At 60.4% G+C, this 20,668-nt stretch overlaps 1 protein-coding gene, 1 long non-coding RNA gene and 2 other non-coding genes across 9 annotated transcripts; all 4 read right to left on the bottom strand.

Moving 5' to 3' along the window:
- Positions 1 to 263: 263 nt before the first annotated feature.
- On the bottom strand, positions 264 to 5,270 carry LOC131761799 (uncharacterized). 5 transcript variants are annotated; one of them, XR_010841780.1, is made up of 7 exons: positions 4,939 to 5,270; positions 4,445 to 4,468; positions 4,000 to 4,086; positions 3,044 to 3,114; positions 2,249 to 2,311; positions 1,908 to 1,998; positions 264 to 944 (listed from the first exon to the last, which is right to left on the bottom strand). It is a non-coding gene; the product is annotated as an uncharacterized lncRNA (long non-coding RNA). The 5 variants fall into 5 exon arrangements; XR_010841781.1 differs by having other exon boundaries at positions 3,044 to 3,109; XR_010841784.1 differs by lacking the exon at positions 2,249 to 2,311 and having other exon boundaries at positions 3,044 to 3,109.
- Positions 2,839 to 2,972, bottom strand: LOC131762059 (small nucleolar RNA SNORA43). The gene has a single exon (XR_009337141.1). It is a non-coding gene; the product is annotated as a small nucleolar RNA SNORA43 (small nucleolar RNA).
- Positions 4,166 to 4,296, bottom strand: LOC131762063 (small nucleolar RNA SNORA17). The gene has a single exon (XR_009337145.1). It is a non-coding gene; the product is annotated as a small nucleolar RNA SNORA17 (small nucleolar RNA).
- A 3,935-nt stretch (positions 5,271 to 9,205) lies between the features above and the next one.
- On the bottom strand, positions 9,206 to 17,814 carry LCN8 (lipocalin 8). Of its 2 annotated transcripts, XM_067040261.1 has the most exons (7): positions 17,679 to 17,814; positions 16,545 to 16,675; positions 16,034 to 16,104; positions 15,616 to 15,720; positions 15,447 to 15,536; positions 15,325 to 15,350; positions 9,206 to 9,281 (listed from the first exon to the last, which is right to left on the bottom strand). In XM_067040261.1, exons 1-7 carry the CDS (start codon positions 17,760 to 17,762, stop codon positions 9,249 to 9,251), a joined length of 540 nt encoding a protein of 179 aa, XP_066896362.1. In that variant the 5' UTR covers positions 17,763 to 17,814; the 3' UTR covers positions 9,206 to 9,248. The 2 variants fall into 2 exon arrangements, 1 of the variants encoding a protein (XP_066896362.1); XR_010841779.1 differs by lacking the exons at positions 9,206 to 9,281; positions 16,034 to 16,104; positions 16,545 to 16,675; positions 17,679 to 17,814 and adding an exon at positions 14,799 to 14,889 and having other exon boundaries at positions 15,447 to 15,978.
- Positions 17,815 to 20,668: the final 2,854 nt, after the last annotated feature.

Here is a 20,668-nt window from a genome sequence, read left to right as displayed (position 1 = left end):
TCTCTCGTAAGAGCTTCTACACTTATCTTCTCCCTGTACCGCCTGCTGCCCGGAACGGTGCGGCCCAGCCTAGGAAGGCTTCTCCACCGATGCCACTGAGCCACTAGGCGTAACATCCACTGTCCGGGGAAAAGCCAAGGGTCCCCTCTGCCCTGTGCCCTCCTCCCCCGGAACAGGAAGCTGTGAGCCCACGAGCCTGACCCTCTCACCCTCAACTCCTGCTGGGGCGTCAGCAGATCAGACAGAAACGCAAGTCAAGACAGTTTATTCAAGACCCATTTATTCTCTAGTTCTGCCCACATGAAGACACCCTCCTTGAAAAGGGGTTGAATCCTTCCGTTCCCTTTAACGCCCTGTGCTGAAAACATGTCTTCTGAGGTTTCAAGCATGAGATCCACATTCTTAAAAGCACTAATTCTTAAATCTCATCTAGATTTCTCCCCTTGGATGGGGGGAGGTGGCCCAAACACAGCAAAGAAGAACAGCTCAGGACTGTGGGCTCTGCTCTCCCAGAAGACCCTGCAGCTTCCCTGACCAGCCGGCTGGAGCCAGGATTAGGGTCCTGAGACGAGGGGCGCCTGCTGGGCTGCCGCCCCCGCCCCCTGTCCTCTTCACTAGGCCGGCCGCCACCTTTAGTTTCCCTGGAGTCCGGGATTCCAGACGGTCTCTGCTCACACTTCTGTGTCACGCCCGCTGCCTCAGCACTGCTGATCCAGGCCAAGGGGGGAAGCACACAGAACTGCTTTTCAGCGCGCCAGCGTTCCACACACACGTTATTCCGTAAGCCCGCAGGTTCTGTTTCATCAGAGGACATTGCCAAGGCCATGACTTCCCCCAGCTGCCCACCGCCCTTGCCGGCAGACTGGATGTGCGTGGCCACGGTGCCGAGTGAGGCGCTCTCTCCTGGAGAACTGAGGACGGCGCCCTGGGCTCGTCAGCACGATCTGCAGACAGAAAACCGAGATGACCCACTAGCCGCGCCTCCCGGTGCTGCATGGACTGGACCACAGTCAAGCCTCCTTAGCAGAGCAACTGGCTTCTGGAATGCAAGCACACAGCTGCTGAAGCCTCTTCACTCTCCTGCCAGACACGCCAAGCCCTGCTCCCCTCCTTCTCAACACTCCACCCAGTTTCTAGGGGAATTCAGCCAGGGAGCTTCTACCAAGTAGGATGGGACAGGAAACCCAGCTGCTGCCGGGCTCCAAGGTGGACCACCACCTGGCACCCTCTGCTCATCACGTCTGCTTGCTCCCGGCAACTACACCGTCACCCCAACCCCACTCCAGCTGACAAGCCACAGCGCACGATACGAGGAAGTGGGCAAATACTCTGGTAGCTGCTTAGCAGCAGCCAAGAGTAGCCAAAAGTTCAAGATTCTCAAAAAAAAAAAAAAACAGAAAACAAAAACACAAAATGAAGAGCACACTCCCCAAACGTGGATTAAGAACCAAGCAGGCACATGCTGTACGGGCAGCTCCCGCACACCCCGTGGTCCCTCCGAAGGGCGGCAGGGCCGGCTCTGAGGCGGTCACGCTAGCTCTGGAGGAAGCCAGCTGTCGCGGCGTGAGGAGCCTCGGGCCCCTGCTAGCAGCCAGAGCATGCCCTCTTAGAAGTGCTTCTTTCTGGCCCCATCAAGCCTTCAGATGCTGCAGCCAGAGCCACCCAGCCAGGCTGCCCTGAGCCACAGACCTGGCATTTGCTGCCAACACACCGTCTAACGGGGGAGGTGGCTGCGGTCAGGCCACTGTCCTGTCACCACCAGTTCTGCCCACGGTGGCTTTAACTACCAGCTACTTGAACATTCTCACCTCTCCTCAAAGCACACCCACAATTGATACCATGTGCTTGTATTAAAGGGTCCAAAAGTCCTGTCGGACCCCCAGCCAGGCACCCCGCTCCCAACTTACCTGTCCTGAAGCCAGTCCTAGAGTGACAAGAGCCACACCTGCAGGTCTATTCCACTGACCAGCCGCACAGGACCAAGCTGGGCCCACGGACCTGAGAAATGGAATCCAATCCGTGAATCCCTCCCAAATTATTTTCTACAGCAGAGTTCGTCAAACTTGGCCCTATCAGCATTTGGGACCTGTAGCTTTACTGTGGGGCCGTCCTGGGCACCACAGGACATGCAGCCACAGCCCTGGTCCCCACCAACTAGATGCCAGCAGCACCCCATCCCTCTCCTGCCCTGCAAGCTGCCACGTACCCTGGGAGGGGGACATACTGCCCCTTGTCGAGAGCCACTAACCTCCAGCTTCTGTTCAACCCTCCAACTTAAACATTTCAGGAAACAGCAAAATGCACTCTCCATCTGCAAGGAGACCAAGACACCCCTGGTTTGGATGATTTTTTATAGGGTTATGGGCGGCCCGTCGAGGGGCTCCACAAAGGGGCCCAACTTCTGCCTCACCAACAGGACAAAAGCCAGGAGAGAACCTCTGGCCTTCCTTCCAGAGTGACTCGTCTCAAGGTCCTCAGAGTACGAGCTCTTGTGGACCAGTGGCTCTGGGCCCCCCTCATCCCCACCAAGGGTCCTACCCTGAGCAGGGCCTGGATACCAGCTCAGCGGCCCTCAGCCAGGGATGCAGGTCAAACCTGCCCAAGGATTCCTAAAAGCTCCTCGCCAGACAGACCAACAGAACGATCGTTTCCAGTAAGGAGACTCTCCTGGTCAATCCCATTGTGCCCAAAGCTTGCCATATGCCTGTACACATCTCGTTTAGTTCTCACAACGAGCTTTATTCTATAAAGAAAAAGAACCCCCAAGTCTGCAAGGGCCTGCGCGCACCTCCCGCTGCAAAGCGCAGGGAAGCAAGGTGCTCCGCACGCAGCTGTCGGCGATGTCCGGCTACAAACCATTCTTAGCGCCCACTGTTCTGAGCGCTGAGCGTAGAAATAGCCGCTTCCTCTCCGCCCCAACATCACGGGTGCAGCAGGGCAGCCGCACCCGTGGTGCCGGCAAGTCCGGCATCCGCAGGGCAGTGTCCTCTCGCGCCCGCCCAGCAGGCCTCCAGGAGGAGCTCAGAAAAGCACCGCCTCTCACCTCGGTCTGGACTGTGTCGGCTGGTCATCCTTGCCTAGGTTCACAGGCCAACAGCCACTGTCCTTCCTGTACTGAACAACAAAAGCGGTTGGCCCAGAATCAGAGTGCAAGAAAAGCTGGCTGCCGTTATTACTGTTGCCAGTATTTAACTAGTGAAGGCTGGGCTTCCCTGGTGGTGCAGTGGTTAAGAATCCGCCTGCCAACGCAGGGGACATGGGTTCGAGGCCGGGTCTGGGAAGATCCCACATGCCGTGGAGCAACTAAGCCCGTGCGCCTAGAGCCCGCGCTCCAGTGAAGAGGAGCCCCCGCTCGCCGCACCTAGAGAAAGCCCATGTGCAGCAACGAAGACCCAACGCGGGCAAAAATAAATAAAATAAATTTATATATAAAAAAGAACTAGTGAAGGCTGCTACTGACATATGAACCCTTCACCTTTCCACTGTCACCTTTCAGAACCGCAATGGGCAGCCCGAGGCAAAAATTAAAAAGCGCTGCCTATGCTGGCACCTAGCAGTAGGCTGGGGTTCGACGAACCCAGGGGATCACAGTGCAGCCAGGAGGGCCCTCCTTAGAAATCTCTGCACGCTCTCCCAGGGAGCCACGAGTGAGGTCCTAGACAGATCAACGGATCAAAGTACACTAAACAAGGCAACACAGGAAACTTCTCTAGAATTTAGAAAAACCTCACGTAAGGTAGCACAGCTGGCCTTCGAAATCGTCTCTGTAATGTTTAAACCTGGCAACTTTATTTCTAGGCTTTCTGGCTGCACAACCCATCACAAAATTTCTTTTAACAGACAGTAACTACCCATGGATCCACCTAAAATAAGTCAAATTATTTCAGATTGTTACGTGGTATTACTGAGCTCACGCTGGAAAGGAAAATTTTAGTACCACCCTTTTTAAATTCAATGTGACAAACCTTCAGCAAGTCAGCCTTACGGAAACGCACTCACCTTTCCTGCTCATCACTGCACCAGTGGGTCCCTCCTCCCTGCTGCCGTCACACACTGGCAACCTAGTGTTCCAGGACCAGCCAAGAACTAGGAGGGAATTAAAGTGCTTTTACACGATAGGCTTCAGGCTGCCAGTAAACACACACCCCCAGTCAGCACACCGTCAAATGTCAGACTATCAATCATCCAGATGTCCACGGGCCAGAACGCTGGACATAGTCAAGCCTCTCTTCTCTCCGCCACCTAATGACACAAATGTGGCACAACCACCACATCTGCAACGCCTCTAGGGGCAGTGCCTACAGGAGATTAAATAACTCAAGTTTTTATGCCCTGCCCACATGGATGCCCGGGCCCCGTGCTTAGGATGTAACAAAGAAGGCATTCAACTAGCACAAAAATTATTCTTCAGCGCAAACCTATCCCAGCACACGTGTCAACTCACCTGAGACCCCAGCAGGCAAACTCCCTAGAGAAAAAAAGAAACCCACGTTTTATAACACCCTTACAAGCCCACAAAAAGGCCCTTCACCCAGGCTTTGTTTTGCTGCATTTGCTCTCCAGGCCTACACACGTGTCTTCACACCAAACCCGGGTACCCTGTGTTTTACTCCCTGTTTAATTTGGGGGTGTGTGGAAATTGGAGGTTACAATACAGTGGTGAAGACCGCAGGTGATCAAGTGACCAGGCTATGACTGCAGCCACCCCTTCCATAAGGAGGCCACCGCATTCACACCCACTGTACTACACACACACACACACACACTATAATTCGGAAATCGCCTGACTCTTAAGAGCCCAGTAACCAGTGACAACCAGTCCGTTGAAAGACAAAAGAGATGGCTAGGAGTATAAAGTGACTCCCTCAAGGTCGCAAGCAGGGAAAGCAGTGGCGCTGAAAGGGGGGAGCAATTTCTGAATGAAATGTCCCGACTCACCCATTAAACTACTGCTGCCTGGCCGTGTTCTCGAGGCTTCAGAGCCGGGAAAATGCGGAGAGCATAGCAATCCGCGGCGCCCCCAGCCCCAGCCCCACGATGCTACGCGGAGGCGCCGGAATCTCGCCGCACCCACCCCCGCCAACACAAGGGACCTCTGCGCCCGCCTGTCCCGCGGACCCGGGCGGACATCCGACCACCGCGACCCACGATGGAGACGCAGGGGGCGGGGCTCGGCCGGCGGCGGGCGCTGGGGCGGGCGGGGACCAGGGCTCCGGCCCCGAGGCCGCGCGAAGCCACCAGGAGCCCCTCCATCCCCGCAGCCCGGAAAGGACGCGCGACCGCGCGCCGCGCCTTTTATACCGCGGACGGCGGCCCGCGAGGCCCAACCCGCGCCCGCCCCGAGTTCGCCGCCGCAGCGCCCTCTAGCGGACTTTCCAGGCTGCACCGCGCACATGGCGCCTCCGGACCTCGACCGAGCTCCCCGGCCCGGGCTCCTGGGCTCACCTATCGCGTCCACGGGCCCTTCCCGAACCAGCCCCTCCCAGCTGTCAGGAAGTCCCGCCTTCCCGGCCGCGCGTACGGCCCCGACCCGCGAGGCCGGCAGGAGCTGCCGGCTCCTGGGGGATGAGAGGGAGCTCAGAGCCTCTCTTGCTCCCCTCCTTCCCTCCACTGTCCTGGTGTCCAGTTCACTCTGGAGGCCTCCTCACCCCAACCAGGGCAGTGACTCCACCCACTTCCAAATGAGGACCCCCCCCCCAAACGCCAACAAGGAGGGTCTTGTCCCTGGTCCCCGATGAGTGGTCCAGTCTCTGCCACCTTCTGCACCCCACGTCCCCAGGCTGCCCCCTGCTCAGAAGGGCCTCAGGGGGTAGAAAGCATTTTCCAAGGACTCAGAGCACAGTGGGTCGGGGATGGAGACCCAAGGCCAGCAGACTCTTCTGCAAGCTTATGGGACCTTAGGGATCACCCCGTCTGTGCACCCACTTTGCAGAGAAGTAAGCTGAGGCCTCCTCTCCTGTAGCCCCTCCCAAATAGGGAAGGGGGGGTCTCATCGTACTTCTCAGTTCCCAGAGTAGCGGACACAGGGCCCCAGACCCTGTCTTCTCCAGGCAGCTCCAGGGGTGGCACAGGCCAGGCAGTCCCCTGGGCACCTGGGGACCCCCTGCCCTGGCATCTCTCCCCACCCCCCATGCCAGAGGCCCGGGCATGTTGCTAGGATACTGGATACCCCTGCCCCGTGGCAGAGCTGCCCCCAACCCCCTTCCCATCCTCTCACCTCCCCCATATGTACGCCTCTCTGACCCCCGGCAGGACAGGCAGAGTGTGTGTGAGTGTGTGTGTGTGTGTGTGTGTGTGTGTGTGCGCGCGCGCGCTCTTGTGGGGAGGCCCAGAGGGATGGGCTCCGCATGGGAAGAGTGGCCAGGGGTCCTCCAGGATCTGAGGGGCTCTCATCCCAGTGCAAACCCCGTGGAGGTTGAGGCTGGCTGGGGATCAAATCTAGGACATGGTTGTTAAAATGCAGATGGGCAACAAAACTCAATCCCGGCGCTGCAGTGAGACGCGTCCTCAGAGTACAGATCAAATCAAGACTGGGGTGCGCCCTTCCTGGGTGGCGCAGCGGTCGGGAGTCCGCCTGCCGATGTGGGGGACGCGGGTTCGTGCCCCAGTCCGGGAAGATCCCACGTGCTGCGGAGCAGCTGGGCCTGTGAGCCGTGGCCGCTGCGCCTGCGCGTCCAGACCTGTGCTCCGCAACGGGAGAGGCCACAACAGTGAGAGGCCCGCGTACCGCAAAAGAAAAAGACTGGGATGCGATGTTTTTGTTGGAAGAATTAGGTTGCCAGGGAGGTCCTCGAGGTGCACACAAGGGCCTCTAGGATGCGCGAGGCCGAGAGCCCCGAATTCTAATCATCAAACCTGGAGAAAGAGGCACGTTTCCTAAGGGACCCTGGGTGTGGCCCTGGGCACCTGGAGTATGTTGGAGTCAAAGGTACAGAACACCCTCCAAGCGTCGGAAGCCCCGCATGGGTGAGAGGGGGGTGCGGCTGCCGCGGGGCGACTTCTCCAGGCAGGAGACGGGCTGAGCGCCTTGCACACATGGCCTGTGTCCTGACACCTCCTTCAGACGTGGCCGGAGCAAGTGAACACGTGAAACGGAAGCGTCTCAGAGGACAGAGCCGAGAGGACAACACGCCGGAGCCGCAGAGCCAGTGCTTCAGGGACACCCACCCCCAGAGGGGGCCGCCCCTCCTCCTTCCTGGACGGGAGCTCCCAGGCCGTCATCCGCTCTTGGTCCACCGGGGATGCCGACCCCTGGGCTGGGGCCACTTCTCGTTCAGCTGGAAGGTGTGTGATGCAGCGGAGCCCCTGCAGGACGCAGACCACGAGGGTCCGCTTCCCAGCACCCCGGATACAGGAGACTTGGGGGGCCTGAGATGCGAGGTGGGACGAAGCCCCCTGACATGAGCTGCTGCGGCCGGGAGTGAGGAGCAGGCAGTGACTCAGAGGACGAGGCAGTGACGCTGTGCCCGTCCGGAGCCTTCAAAGGGCCCCTGGTCCTTCCCGGCCTGTGTGCCTTCGTCGCGGCCACGAGACACGCGCGCTGTGGTTAGCCCACAGCTGAAGCACCGGGGGGGGCAGAGCCGGCCCAGATCAGCCCACCTCCCGCCGACACAGAACTGCCAGAGCATGCAGCTGAGCTCCACAGCTGAGCCCAGCCTCCATGAGCCAATCCCAAGCCTGGCCCCAGGCAGGGAAGCTGAAAACGTTTGTAGCGGGGACCTCCCTGGTGGTCCAGTGGTTAGCACTCGGCACTTTCACTGCCCAGGTGAATCCCGGGATCCATCCCTGGTTGGGGAACTAAGAGCCCACAAGCCACGTGGCGTGGCCAAAAAAATAAAATAAAATAAAAATAAGAACACATTTGTGTGGTTGTTTGTTTAGCAGCAGGAGCTGACTGATTCAATCCTGTTGTTTTCTCCTTAGGCGATCTCATCCATGTGCCACCTCCGTCACCAAATAAATATCTGTCAGTCTTCCACCTTGACCTCTGCTCTAGACTCCCAGTCCCTCAGGACACCTGCATCTGGGCGTCCCTGAGCTGCTCCAAGCTCAGCCCCCGCCCTGCACCCACGCCCTCCCCTCCATCTCCACCACTCTGGGCTTTTTCAGACTTTCCTCTTCCAGGGAGGGCCTGCTCCCTCCCAGCCTCACCATAGCTTTCTCAACCCACACCGTCTTTCATTTCTCAGCTCAAACGTCACTTCCTCCAAGAAGCCCTCCCTGACCCCTCCTCCCGACCTGGAATGAGCCAGGCCTGCCGTGGTGCGCGCTTGGACATATTCCTGAGGGTCTGTGACTGCGTGCTTGGGTGACTGAGTCAGCGTCCGCCTCTCCTAAAGACAGAACCGTGGCTGCCTGTGGGCCCGCTGCCCTCTCCCCAGCAGCCAGCACGATGCCCGCGACATGCGTGTGGTGTGTATGAGCGCCTGGCTTCCTGAGACAGTGTAAGGTGTCACGGGACGCAGAGGACGGCGGCAGAGGCTCACTGCAGAGAAAGCACGTGGCGCATTACACGGGACCCGTGGTCTATTTTGCAGCAGAAAAGGCCCAGCCGCACCTTTTTGCTGCGTAATCCAGAGGACACAGGCCGAAGGGGCCTGGCTTCGCATCCCCCGCCCGGGCAGCATGTGCCCCTCACCCCATCCCTCAGTGATTGTAAAGGACCCTGCTGGGCTACAGCCACGGGCCCTGGGTTCCACACCCTCAGAGGCCTGGGGACCCCGAACCCCTCTCAACAACCAGTGGGATGTGAAGGCCTGCAACTTGGAACCACACTCCTGCGGTCTAGGTGGACCACAAGTCGAGCCTCAAAGGGAAGAGCAGGTGGGTGGCAGCTCACTGTCACGGCAGGATGGTGTGCGCACAGGGAGCTGCGGGAGAGGAAAGAGGCAGTGCGGGCTGGGCGCCTGGCTCTCCCGGGGGCCTCGGGCACCGCAGGGGCCAAAGCCGTGCAGCCCCGGCCCCCAGCCGCACGGCAGAGACCTGGCCGAGGCAGCATTTGTGCTCCGGGTGCCGTGGGCCCGCACACGTGGCCGTGCCTTCACGGTGGCTTCAGATCTTTAACAAGTGCCCTTGTCACCGCTCCGCCTCTCCGTCCCCCACGGGAGACAGAGCCCCAGCGGGACGGGCACGGGTCCGGGAGCGGCGCTGCCCGAGCCCGAGAGCTCGCGGCCGCACTTTACCGTCTTTCGGGAGGACGGTCACGCTGCAGGTGAGCTCCAAAGCCTCGCGCACGTCTGTGAACTTTCTCATACTCGGGAAGCTGGCCGCGCTCTGTCTGCCTGCGGTGGGGAAGCAGAGTCGCGGCATCAGCCGTGAGAGGTTGCACCTGCCCCCCAGCACCGGGACGCCCACAGGCTTTGGGACAGACAAGCAAGGTGTGTGCGCTCAGGGGCGGGCGGCTGGTGGGAGACGGGAAGCGTCGGCCAGGGCAGGTCCCCAGAGAGCCTTGGGAGGTGGGGTCACCACGCAGGGCCCTCTAGTTCCTTCTGGCCAGTGTGGCCACCGCCCCTCCCGCTGCGTCCCTGGACGGGCCCACCCCGACGGAGACGCCCCGGGACCCCCTCCCGCCCTCTCTGTACCACGCACCCAACCCGGGGCAGAACCTCTTCCTGTCTCACCTCCTGCCCCCCAATCCTGCTGTCAGCCTGGGGGCCTCTGCATCCACGTGGACAGCCCGCCCCCTCCTGGCCTCTGGCTTTCTGACCCCGTTCTGCAATGGCCTCCCCACTCGCCCCTGGGGGTACCTCCCAGGCCCTCCCGCATGGTCTCCATGCAGAGGGTCCCGCTCTCTGCCCTCCCTCCCTCCCTCCACTCACATCCTCGGCCAGCCTTACCTCCCCACTTCACCCCTCCTGCCAGGCCGCAGCCCACGGGCCGTGACCCACCTCTGTGGGCTACGTGTGTGTGTCCCCCACATTCACGTGTTGAGTCCCCGACGGGGTGGCCACAGGAGGCCTTGGGAGGTGGTCGGGGTAGCTGAGGTCGTGATCCTGGGGCCCTCATGACGGCACTGGTGCCCTTACGGGAAGAGGACGAGACCAGAGCACTGCCCCAACCCCTGTGCGAGGGCACAGCGAGAAGGCAGCCGTCTGCAAACGGCACCCTGGGCTGAGGGCTGGGTGCCCATGGTGTGGCCGCTGCTCTGGGGGTCCGTCACGACGCCCGCTCGGCCCGCACTCTCTGCCCCGGGCGCCAGGCCGTGGGGCTCACCGAGGGGCAGCAGGCTCTTGGCGGCCCGGCCCGCCCGGCCCCGGTGCGGGCAGACCACGCCGCGCTTGTAGTCAGCGGGCAGCACGTGGAAGCCCGCCACCCCCTTCGCCGGGCGGGAAGAGAAGCACCGAGTTGATCATAGGATATTGAATATCGTTCTCTGTGCTCTGCGGGAGGACCTTGCTGTTTATCCTCAACCCGTGCCTTTAATTGGGGGGAACTCAAACATTCAGACCACAGCATGGGCTGTAAAAACAGCTATGGTATCTGCTTAGCAAGGTGAGAACTATACTTGAAATTGTACTGTTTTTCTATAATACGTTATAAACTATAAACAGGAAACTATAAGAAGTGGTATAAGTAAAGCACATCTGTGTAACCCGCTATTATGACCATTATTAAAACTGAATCTCTGCACAATTCTCCACCCCCCCAAAAAAAACGCAACCACACAAATCATGAAAAATAGAAACCTCACATTTTCCGAAAGTAAAAACCACCAAAGTCCACCAGAGGTCTCTATTGAGCCCCTGTCGCGAGACTTCATGGAGAGCTAGGAAGGCTTTGGAGGAAAGAGGAGGTGAACAAGGGCCCTAAGATTGAGCTAAAGTAGCCCCCAGGAGAGGAAGCCACTCTGACTGCAAAACTCCGATGCACACGGAGCAGCCGCCAGGCCAGGACCATAGCGCAGCACCGGGCTCAGGAGGAAGCTTCAGAAAAGCTTCACTTCTGGGAGGGAGGAGTGTTTGAAAGGGAAAGGGTGCCTTTCCTCACCGGGTAGCAGGAGTTAAAAAACGCCTGTAAACAGAAGACCCTTCAAGGACTTCCCTGGTGGCGCAGTGTTTAAGAATCCGCCTGCCAATGCAGGGGACACGGGGTCGAGCCCTGGTCCGGGAAGATCCCCCGTGCCGTGGAGCAGCTAAGCCCGTGCGCTGCAACTACTGAGCCTGCGCTCTAGAGCCCGTGCGCCACAACTACAGATGCCCCCACGCCTAGAGCCCGTGCTCCGCAACGAGAGAAGCCACCGCAATGAAAAGCCGGCGCACCACGACCTAGGGTAGCCCCCCGCTCGCCGCAACTAGAGAAAGCCCGCACGCAGCAACGAAGACCCAATGCAGCCATAAATAAATAAAGTAAATTAAAAACAAACAAACAAACATTTGCAGAAATGAGCAAAGACAGGAAAGAATTTAATAAGGGCTGATTGTACTCAGGAAACAAGGTGACTATTGGCCTTTACTGATAAAGAAAAATTCTTCAGGGTCTCCAGGCAGAATGATCGAATTATTTTCAAGGGTGAGACATAAGCTGGCATCAAACTTCCAAGAGCAAACTACCAGGCAAGGCAAACAGAATTACACTCATAGCAGGAGACGTGCACACATCGCTTCAACACAGGTAGGGCTAATGGACCCACAGCAGGTGAGGATAAAGAAGCCCTAAAAAATCTAAGACAGGTCTTGAGGGTTTAGTATATAATTGTACTCTTGATAACAGAGCGTAAAACATGCACAAAATTGATTGGTCACAAAGAAAGCATCGCTGAGTTCCACAAAGTAGAAGTATTACAAACAACGCTCTCTGACCAAAATACAATAAAACTGGGACTTCCTGGGCAGTCCCAGGGTTAAGACTCTGTGCTTCTAATGCAGGGCACGTGGGTTTGATCCCTGGTCGGGGAACTAAGATCCCACATGCCGTGCAGCACGGCCAAAAAAAAAACCAAAAACAAAACAAGATACAATAAAACTAGATTTTTTTTTTTTACTTTCTATTTTAAAAAATACTATTGGATGAAAGGAAAAATACAAACTGAAATTACAGAATTTATTTAAAATAAATATCATAAAAATACCATGTAATTCAGAGTCAGAGGAAACATCATAATCTTAAACACACCATTAAAGATAAAAGAATTGGGGCTTCCCTGGTGGCGCAGCGGTTGGGAGTCCGCCTGCCGATGCAGGGCACGCGGGTTCGAGCCCCGGTCCGGGAGGATCCCACGTGCCGCGGAGCGGCTGGGCCCGTGAGCCGTGGCCGCTGTGCCTGCGCGTCCGGAGCCTGTGCTCCGCAACGGGAGAGGCCACAACAGTGAGAGGCCTGCGTAATGCAAAAAAATAAAAATAAAAAAAAAATAAAAAATAAATAAATAAAAGAATGAAACTAAATGCATTAAATGCCCGACTCTAAGAGCTAGACAAAGGACAAGATAAACGGTAGGATGTCACGAGGAAGGAAATAATAATGATAAAAGTGGGACATAATCGAGTGTGGAGAACAGCAGGTATAATGAATGAACCAAAGTCCTCATGCTTGGAAAAATGAACAGAATTTTTCTGTGAATTTGCAGAATTATTAACAAAATCATTAGTATTCTTTTTAAAAATATCAGAATTAACTAACATGAATAAGAAAAAATGGAGAGACCCTAAATACAGGAAGTAAGAAGTGACGAAAGGGTGGGAAATGACCTTTGGGACAGAAGAAAAAAACGTTTCATCAACAGAAAGTGCTTTGCTGACCTCTAAGCAAATCCCTTTGAAGTCCCCAATGAGATGGATAATTTTACAGGAAAATTCAGTTTTGCCAAAATTTACCCTATTAGACAAAGAGATAGATCTATAGAGAGATAGTAGATCGATGATAGATAGATAGATAGATAGATAGATAGATAGATAGAGGTAAAAGAGAAGCTATGAGGAAGGACTAGGCTAATGGATGGCAGAATTGTACCCACGCGTGAATAGACGGCGCAGTGGAGCCGAGTAAGAGTTTAGAACGTCAAGGCTGCTTTAGACCTTCACCTTCCAAATCCAACTCTGGCTCTTCTCAGGATCACTTTTTTTTTTTTTTTTTTTTTTTTTTTTTTTTTTTGCGGTACGCGGGCCTCTCACTGCTGTGGCCTCTCCCGTTGTGGAGCACAGGCTCCGGACGCGCAGGCTCAGCGGCCACGGCTCACGGGCCCAGCCGCTCCGCGGCACGTGGGATCTTCCTGGACCGGGGCACGAACCCGCGTCCCCTGCATCGGCAGGCGGACTCTCAACCACTGTGCCACCAGGGAAGCCCAGGATCACTTTTTATTAACTTCTTTTTTTAAGCATAGGTCGCATTTTCCTGTTTCTTTGGATGTGTAGTAACTTCTGTGCTAGACATTACTGATGATGCATATGGTAGAAGCCCTGGTCTCCATTATCACCCTCTGACTTGTGTCCCGCCACCCCCACCACCAAGTTCCTGTGCTAAAGCCCTCATGGCCCGATGTGGCCGTATTTGGCGTTAGGGCCTTTTAGGGGGTGATAAGTTTAAGTGAGGTCATAAGGGTAGGACCCTGATCCAGTAGGGCTAGCGCCCTCAGAAGAGGGAAGGACACCAAAGATCTATCTCTGTGTGCGTGCAGAGAAGAGGCCAGCGGGGGATGCAGCGGGAAGGCCTCCGTCCACAAGCCAACAAGGGGGTCTCACCAGACACCAGCCCGCTCAGCACCCTGATCTCAGACTTCCAGCCTCCAGAAACCTGAGAAAGTAAACTCCTGTTGTTTCTGCACCACACCCAGCAAGCAGGGTTCTGTGTTACGGAACCAAGCAGCCCAAGCCCAAGCAGACGCCCTAGAATCTTCTATGGGGAATTCCCCTGAGGCAGACGACCGTGCTCCCTCAAGCTCTGGCCTGATAGATCCGGGGAGAAGTCCAGGTGTTCCCCAAGCACCTCGAACGTGTCAGAATTCGGTCTCCAAACCTCTCCCCCGTGGGTCTGTTGGGACTCGGTTCAGGATTTGCTAAGGTGCGTCCCAGGTAGGTCCCGGCTCAGGGCTGGTCCTCACTCCTGCAGGGCTTACCGGTGGCTGGCTGGACGCCCGAGGGTCAACAGGGCCTCTCCTCTCTGGCTGGACCAGCAGCCCAGCCCCCTGGCCGTGCTTGGAAGCCCGGTCAGGCTGCTCTGCACGTGGGTAGGAGGCTGACACCCGCGCACATTCTCTACCCTGCCCCAGCCGATGGAAGGAGAGGGGGGAATCCCACATCACAGTGCAGGTCCTGGGGTGAGGGAAGGCAGGGTGCCCCCAGGCACTGACGAGGCTGGGCTGACTTGCGGGTGCGAGCCAGTGGGGGGCCGGAGGGCAGCCGTGGCCCCAATGCCCATGGATTTGAGTTCGGGGCAGTAGGGAGCCATGGCCGAAGGTAGACAGGCGCCGGCTGTGGTCACCTTTCATTTGAGAGGAGCTCTGCTCAGGGAGCCCAGCCTGGGGCTGCCTCTGGCTCTCAGGGACCAGAGAAGACCCTAGGAGTGTGCGCGACGGCGCCCCCGTCCCCCACCCCCGCACCGCCCCCAGGGCAGCCTGGCCTGCGGGTCTGGGCGGAAAGGGGAGGTAGCAGGTAATGGAGAGGGAGCAGCCTGGCCTGCAGCTGACTCAGCCCCCTGCAGGGGGAGGTCCAGCCAGGGGTGGGACAGTCGTGGCCACAGTAAACCCAGACCACCTGAGAGTTGGGTTTGCTGTCCTTTCTAGGGCAGTCACAGAATACACACCCCGCCACCCCCACCTGTCACCCTTTGGCCCCAGGAAAGACTCGGGGCAGAGGGTTTGGCAGCAGAGTTTATTCAGAGCAGGTGCAGCCAGGGGAGGCCGGGTGCGCGGGGCTCCGAGCATCCCGGATGGGGCCGGGGGCTCCCCTAGATCAGCTCCTGTGACACAGAAGGCCAGGGCCTCAGGGCGCCGCCCGCCTCTGAGGACCCGGGGGGAGACCGGTTGGAGCCACGGCCAGGAGTGGGTGTCCTAGCTGTGTGGCCTGGGCCTCAGTTTCTCTACCTGCAAAGCGGGGTAATGGTCCCAACCTCTCGGGGCCGTTGAGACAGAGGGGGTCGTGCAGCTGATGTGTTAGCACAGTGGGGGACCCGGGGAGCCCGAGAAGGAGCCCACAGGGCCTGCGCCTACCCCACCGCCCCCGGCAAGACCCTGCTGGATGGAAAGGGGGGACGAGGGCCAGCCTCCTCCCCTCCCCGCCCAGCCCTGCCCTCCCCTCCCAGCCTCCAGGGTCCCCTCCTGGCAGCCTGGTGTCACCCACCCTGGAGGCCCCGGGGCTCCCCTCAGGCCGGGACTCGGGTGGGGCAAAGGCTCACCTCCTTCAGGAGCTTGGCACACCTCCCTGTGGGACGCGACAGCGTGAGGGGCTGTGGGACAGGTGCCCGGACCCCACCGGGGGGCCCCTAGCCCAGCACCCACCCCAAGGTCCGGGACTCACCGTGCCGGGCCACCAGGTACAGTCCCGTGTCTGCGGTCAACTCCCGGAACTTCCAGAAGCCTGGTTCATACTCGCCGTCAAGGCTCCGGGCTGCGGGAGCACAGGGGCCTGGGCTGGGCAGTCCCCAGGAGGACCACAGCGGCCCCGCCCCGCCCCGGGGGCCGCTTACTGAAATACTTGAGCACGTGGAACGCCTTGTCCCGCCAGCGGAGGGACAGCCTCAGGATGGCGTACTGTTCGTAGTCGGTGTCTATCACCTGGATCTCCCTGTGGCCTGTGCAAGCAAGTGGGAGAGACAGGCATGGGCGGACCGGGCACCCTCGGGTGGGTGGGCCTCAGAGGCCAGGGTCGGCAGGGCCTGACTCCGTCCTCTCCCCACCCAGCCGGGACCCTCTCGGGATGCCAGAGCGGGGTAGGGGAGGACTAGAGCGGCCCTGGCAGGATGACCCGTCTCTTGACGGGAGAACGGGCGTCCGGGGCACCCAGAGGAGGAGGGCAGAGAACAGCATAATGAACAGCAAGGCCAAGCATAGCTGGTGCGCAGGGCCAGAGGGCCGTGCCCGCAGCTGCAAGGAAACGGCTCTTACCAGGAAAAACAAACTTCCCGGAGACGTTGACTTCTGAGCTCACTATTTGTTCAGTCTCACAGCTTCCTGAGCTGAGAAGCAGGAAAGTTCTCATTAGGAAAACGCCAGCCTGCATCCCTCCTGGCCGGCACACTGCCAGGGCGGGGGGTGGGTGGCTGGGGGTGCGTGTCTTCAGGAAGGGCTCTGGCAGTGTGTCCTTCCCCAGGAGAGCCTGGAGCAGGACAAGGGGGGCAGAGGCACAGGATGGGACCGTGCCAGCCTCTCACCCAAGGATTCTGTGACCTCCGGAGAGCCACCTACCCCTAACTCCATTTTCCTTTCTTATAAACTGATGGGGCTTCATTAAGACCCCGTGCTTTGATTGGGGAGAAGATGCAGCTCTAGGAGCCTGGGGGTCTGGTCTCAGGGGAGGGTCAAGATAGACACAGGGAGGGCTGGTCCACCCAAGTGACAATAAAGTCCACATCCACCGCTGCAGCCGGCACAGCCGGGCTATGCCCGGGCCCCTTACCTATTATACGCAGCCTTCACGGTCAGCTCCTCCCGACGCAAGGTCAGGAACAAGGCCTCCAGCCTCTTTGGGGTCTGCAGTGCCAGGTTGTGGCTGGAGGCCACCCCAACTTCCCGCCAGAACCCTACAATCTAGAGAAAGGGGCCGGAGCCAAGCCCGTCTCGGGCAGACGGACAGAGACCCCACCCCTGGGCGCCAGGAGGCAGAGCCCTCTCCCCGGACCCCCAGGCAGGGAGCTGACAGGCTCGGAAGCAGCCAGTCGTCGGCCTTCCGAGGGGTCCCTTCGGGGGCGACAGGGCGAGCCCCTCCCCGCACAGGCCTGTCTGCCGTTGCCACAGGGCCGGACCCCGGTCCCCAAGGAGAACCAGCCTTGCTGCCGCCTGTCCTCGGGGACGGGACGCCAGGGGCAGCGGTGGCTGGAGCCCCAGAGAGGGGCGCAGGAGAGGGCCAGCCGAACGTGAAAGCCGCCGGGGAGCCGTGGCCAGCAGCCCCGCCCCCGCGGAAGAGGCCCGGCTCTGCACGACCAGGCTGGGGGACCGAGCGCCTGCCGCAGAAACGGCCACCCAGAGCCCAGACCTTCCATCTGAAACGTTTGAAAACTGATCATTTTTGCAAGAGAAAGGGATCCGTGTCTGACGTTTGTCACTTCGGAACGTGCTCCAGGCCCAGCAGCCGACACAGAGCCGGCGAAGAAGGAACTCGGGCAAAGGAGCATCGGGCTGGAAACCAAAGCCCGCAGCCCAGGTCTCCGCACCAGGAAAGCCTCCTCTTCTGGCTCCTACGGTGTGCGGGGTCAGAGGGTACAGGGGGGACCCCACCCCCTGGAGACCCCAGAGGACCAGCTGGCCGGGCTGAGGACACAGGCCTGCCCACAGGAGGCCCCTGAGGGAGGACAGCGCCGCCTGCCCGGCTCCTCCGGGCACTTGCCTCACACCCACTCGCTAGGAGAGGGGAGACCAGGCAGGACGGAGCTCAGACACTCCGCCGCCTGCCCTCATGGGGCTGGCCTGGGTGAGTCCTGGGGCCCTGACGCAGTGGCTCAGCATCAGCTGGGGCGCAGGCGGGGCCCGGAGTAGCTGCACACGTGGGCCCCTCCCCGCCCCACCTCCTCCCGGGGCCCAGAAAGACAGCCACCTTCTGCAGGTCCAGGTCCTGCGTGGCCATTTCCACCTGCACCAGGATAATGCCCAGGACGGCGCTCAGCAGCCCGGCCTCCATCAAGGGTCTGTGCTCCCCGCACCTGTGGCCCTGCACCCGGGTTTATATCGGGAGGGAGAGCTGGCAGGTGGCGCGATCACCCAAGAGTGTCCTTGGCGAACTTGGCCTCCAAATGCTCAGGGGGCGTGCATCCGGGCCCCCTGACACCCACAGCCCTGGGGAGGGGCCAGGGGGCGTGGCCTAGACTAGAGATGCCGGCGCCACCCACTGCCTGGCCTGAGGATGATGGTGGACACCGCGGCAGGGCCGCCTGGGGGCCTGAGAGCAGGACAAGTCCCCCCGCCTCCAGCGCGGGGGCGACCCAGGACCGTGTGTGCCACCCCGGGGTCGCTAACGGGCTGGACACACCAAGCCCAGACCCCCAGGGGCTCAGAGCTCTGCGCGCACTCCCGGGCCCTCCTCCCAGGACACATGGTGGCTTTCAGGCTCTTTCTGATGGCTCTTGGGACAAGGGGGCCTGCGCTCCACGGGCCTGGACGGCAGAGCCGAGTGGGGGGATCCTGCCCTGTTGGGGAAACGACGGCGGGGCTGCGAAGCTTGCGTGGGGAGGTCGTTGCCTGCAGAGGGGAGCAGCGCCTGAAAGGCCCAGAGGGAGGTGGCAGTGGGGGCGCGCTGGGGTGGCACCAGGCCCCGTGAGCCTCTGCAGGGGCCAGGGAGCCGGCAGCTCTGCCTCCTTCTTGTGCCTGGGGCCTCCCCCACCCGGATAGTACCCAGCACACCCCACGCGTCCACACCGCACAGCGCAGTGGGGCCCACAGCCCGGAAGGCCGGCCCCGGGGACACCCGGCCCTGCTTGCGCTCCACGGGCCATGAGCCGCCAGCGTCCACCTCTTCCCGTCCGAGCCTCAGGCCCCCGACCGCCCCCGAAGCGTTTCTCCTGGGCTCAGGACCAGATGACAAGCACGTCAAGGCGAAGACGGAGTCAGGCTTCCTGGGCACCGGCCCCGGCCCTCCAGGCGGGCTGCTGTGCCTCAGTTTCCCCACCCGTCATGACAGTGAAGCAGAGCAGCAGGGGTCAGGTGCCCAAGAGGGGTTCCAGGGTGCCCAAGGCAACCGTTCCCAGGTCAGCGCCCCTGGTCCCTGGCCAGTGGAGGGCAGCCTTCCCACCTTCAAGGCCAAAAAAGCCCACCCGGGAATGGCTCCAGGCTTGGTCAGCAAAAAGGGGAGGCCTGCTCACCGGCGGCAGGGGGACTGGCCAGCTTGACCCAGGACGCAGCACTGCCCTCCAACAAAGCCTGTGGGGCTGGGGTCACAGGTATGGGGGTCACGCTGGGACAGGGCAGCTCAGAGACCATCAGGGGCCCCCGAGGGGGCCGAGCACCGGCTGACGCAGGCCCCAGGCTGAGCCCAGAACGGGGCTGATGAGCCAGGGCCCCCCCGGGGGCTCGGCCAGGCAGGAGAGGGAGGACAGGAAGCGTAGGGGCACCCACTGTCTCGGGGCGACCAGGGCTAATGGCTTCCAGCTCCGGCCCCGCGAGGACTGCAAGACGCTGGCGAGCAATGGAGCGGGACGTCCGGCGCCCTCCTCCCCCACCCCGGGCCTGGCCCTTTGAAGTGTGTGCGCCGGACAGAACGGAACGCTCTGAGCTCCACTGGGCACGACGTCGGGGGGTGGGGGGTGGGGCAACGGTCTCCGGGCAGGGGGCTCCCCCGGTCCCACACCTCGTGGGTGGTCAGCACATAGCCCAGGCCCTGGAACCTGGCCACCGGGCCTGGATCCCAGCCTAGCCTCTTGCTGGGCAAGTGGCCGTCCTCTCTGTGCCTCAGTTTCCTCATCCGGGCCCAGGGGCCCATCAAGGAGCGCTCAGGCGGGGCCGGAGGGCGGGGCTCGGAGCGCACTGGCCACGACCGTGACCCATTCCCAAGCCTCACAGAGGTTCACGTGACTTGCCCAAGGCCACGGTCACACCGATACCAAGAGAGAAACCCCGACAAGCGCCACCCCGCAGCCCCCCTGCCGCTCCGCCTCCGGGCCTGTGGAGGGGAATCTGTGCACCTGGAGGAGATCCAGCCGCAGGGCTGGGCTGCACCGGGCACCTCGGTTTCCCCACAGGCGCCCTGAACCCGCAGGGGCGGGGCGGGGGGCACCGGCCGCTGCCTGTGGTTGCAGCCCCCACAGGTGCCACCCTTGGCTGCCACCTCCCGCCCTCAGCCAGGAGCCCAGCAGCCAGAGTCCCTGTCCTCAGCCCCCAAGCCTCCCTGCCTCAGCGGCCCCGGGGCCCGGGTCAAGGCAGGGCCCACTGTGCCCTCCCTGACGGTCTCTCCAAAGAGGCGAGGGGTCTCAAAACTGCAGCATCTGTTTACTGAGGGCCAGAGGAGGCCCAAGGAGCTGCCCACGGAGCACAGGGGGCGGGGAGGTGCGGGGCCAGGAGGGCCTTGGGTCGCGACGACTCCGGGTGACAAGGTCTGCTGCCCCCGCTTGTCCTGCACAGACAGGAAAGGTCTGGTCGCTCCCGGAACACCCCAAGCTGCCCCCAAATGTGGAATCGCACCCCCAGGGCTGCCCCCGCCCCCCGAGGGCCCCAGGCTGGAGGCCACCCAAGCGCCAGCGCCGCCCCTGCCCCGGGCTTTGGGGGACCCAGCCACTCTCCCCAGGGCCTCGCTCACCCCCTGGTCAGCAGTGAGGGGCTGGCGTGGCAAGAAAGCCCCAGAATGGCCACGGAACCGTGCCGGACCCCTCAGACTCAGCACCTGAGAGGGGGTCCACGTGGGGCGCTTTCCTCCGAAAGCTGCTTTTTCTAAGCTAATCCTGGAGGGTGGGGCACCGAGCAGGAAGACAGGTTCACACTTTCCTCAGCTAGAACCTTCCTGAGGCTGATGTGATGCGATCCCTAGTCACCCTCCTCCCACCCAGCAGCATTGCTGAAACAAGCACTCATGTGACAGGCGACAGGGGGACAGATGCT

The sequence above is a fragment of the Kogia breviceps genome, chromosome 8, assembly GCF_026419965.1.
Source record: "Kogia breviceps isolate mKogBre1 chromosome 8, mKogBre1 haplotype 1, whole genome shotgun sequence".
NCBI lineage: Eukaryota > Metazoa > Chordata > Mammalia > Artiodactyla > Physeteridae > Kogia > Kogia breviceps.
This window is presented reverse-complemented; position numbering and strand designations above follow the sequence as displayed.

Coding starts and splice junctions, on each gene's coding strand:
- LCN8 (XM_067040261.1), bottom strand. CDS start 17,762: ATGGAGGCCGGGCTGCTGAGCGCCGTCCTGGGCATTATCCTGGTGCAG. Junction 16,105..16,544: donor GTGAAGGCTGCGTATAATAG/GTAAGGGGCCCG, acceptor CCTGCTTCTCAG/CTCAGGAAGCTGTGAGACTG. Junction 9,282..15,324: donor GTGCCAAGCTCCTGAAGGAG/GTGAGCCTTTGC, acceptor TCCCCACCGCAG/GCAGACAGAGCGCGGCCAGC.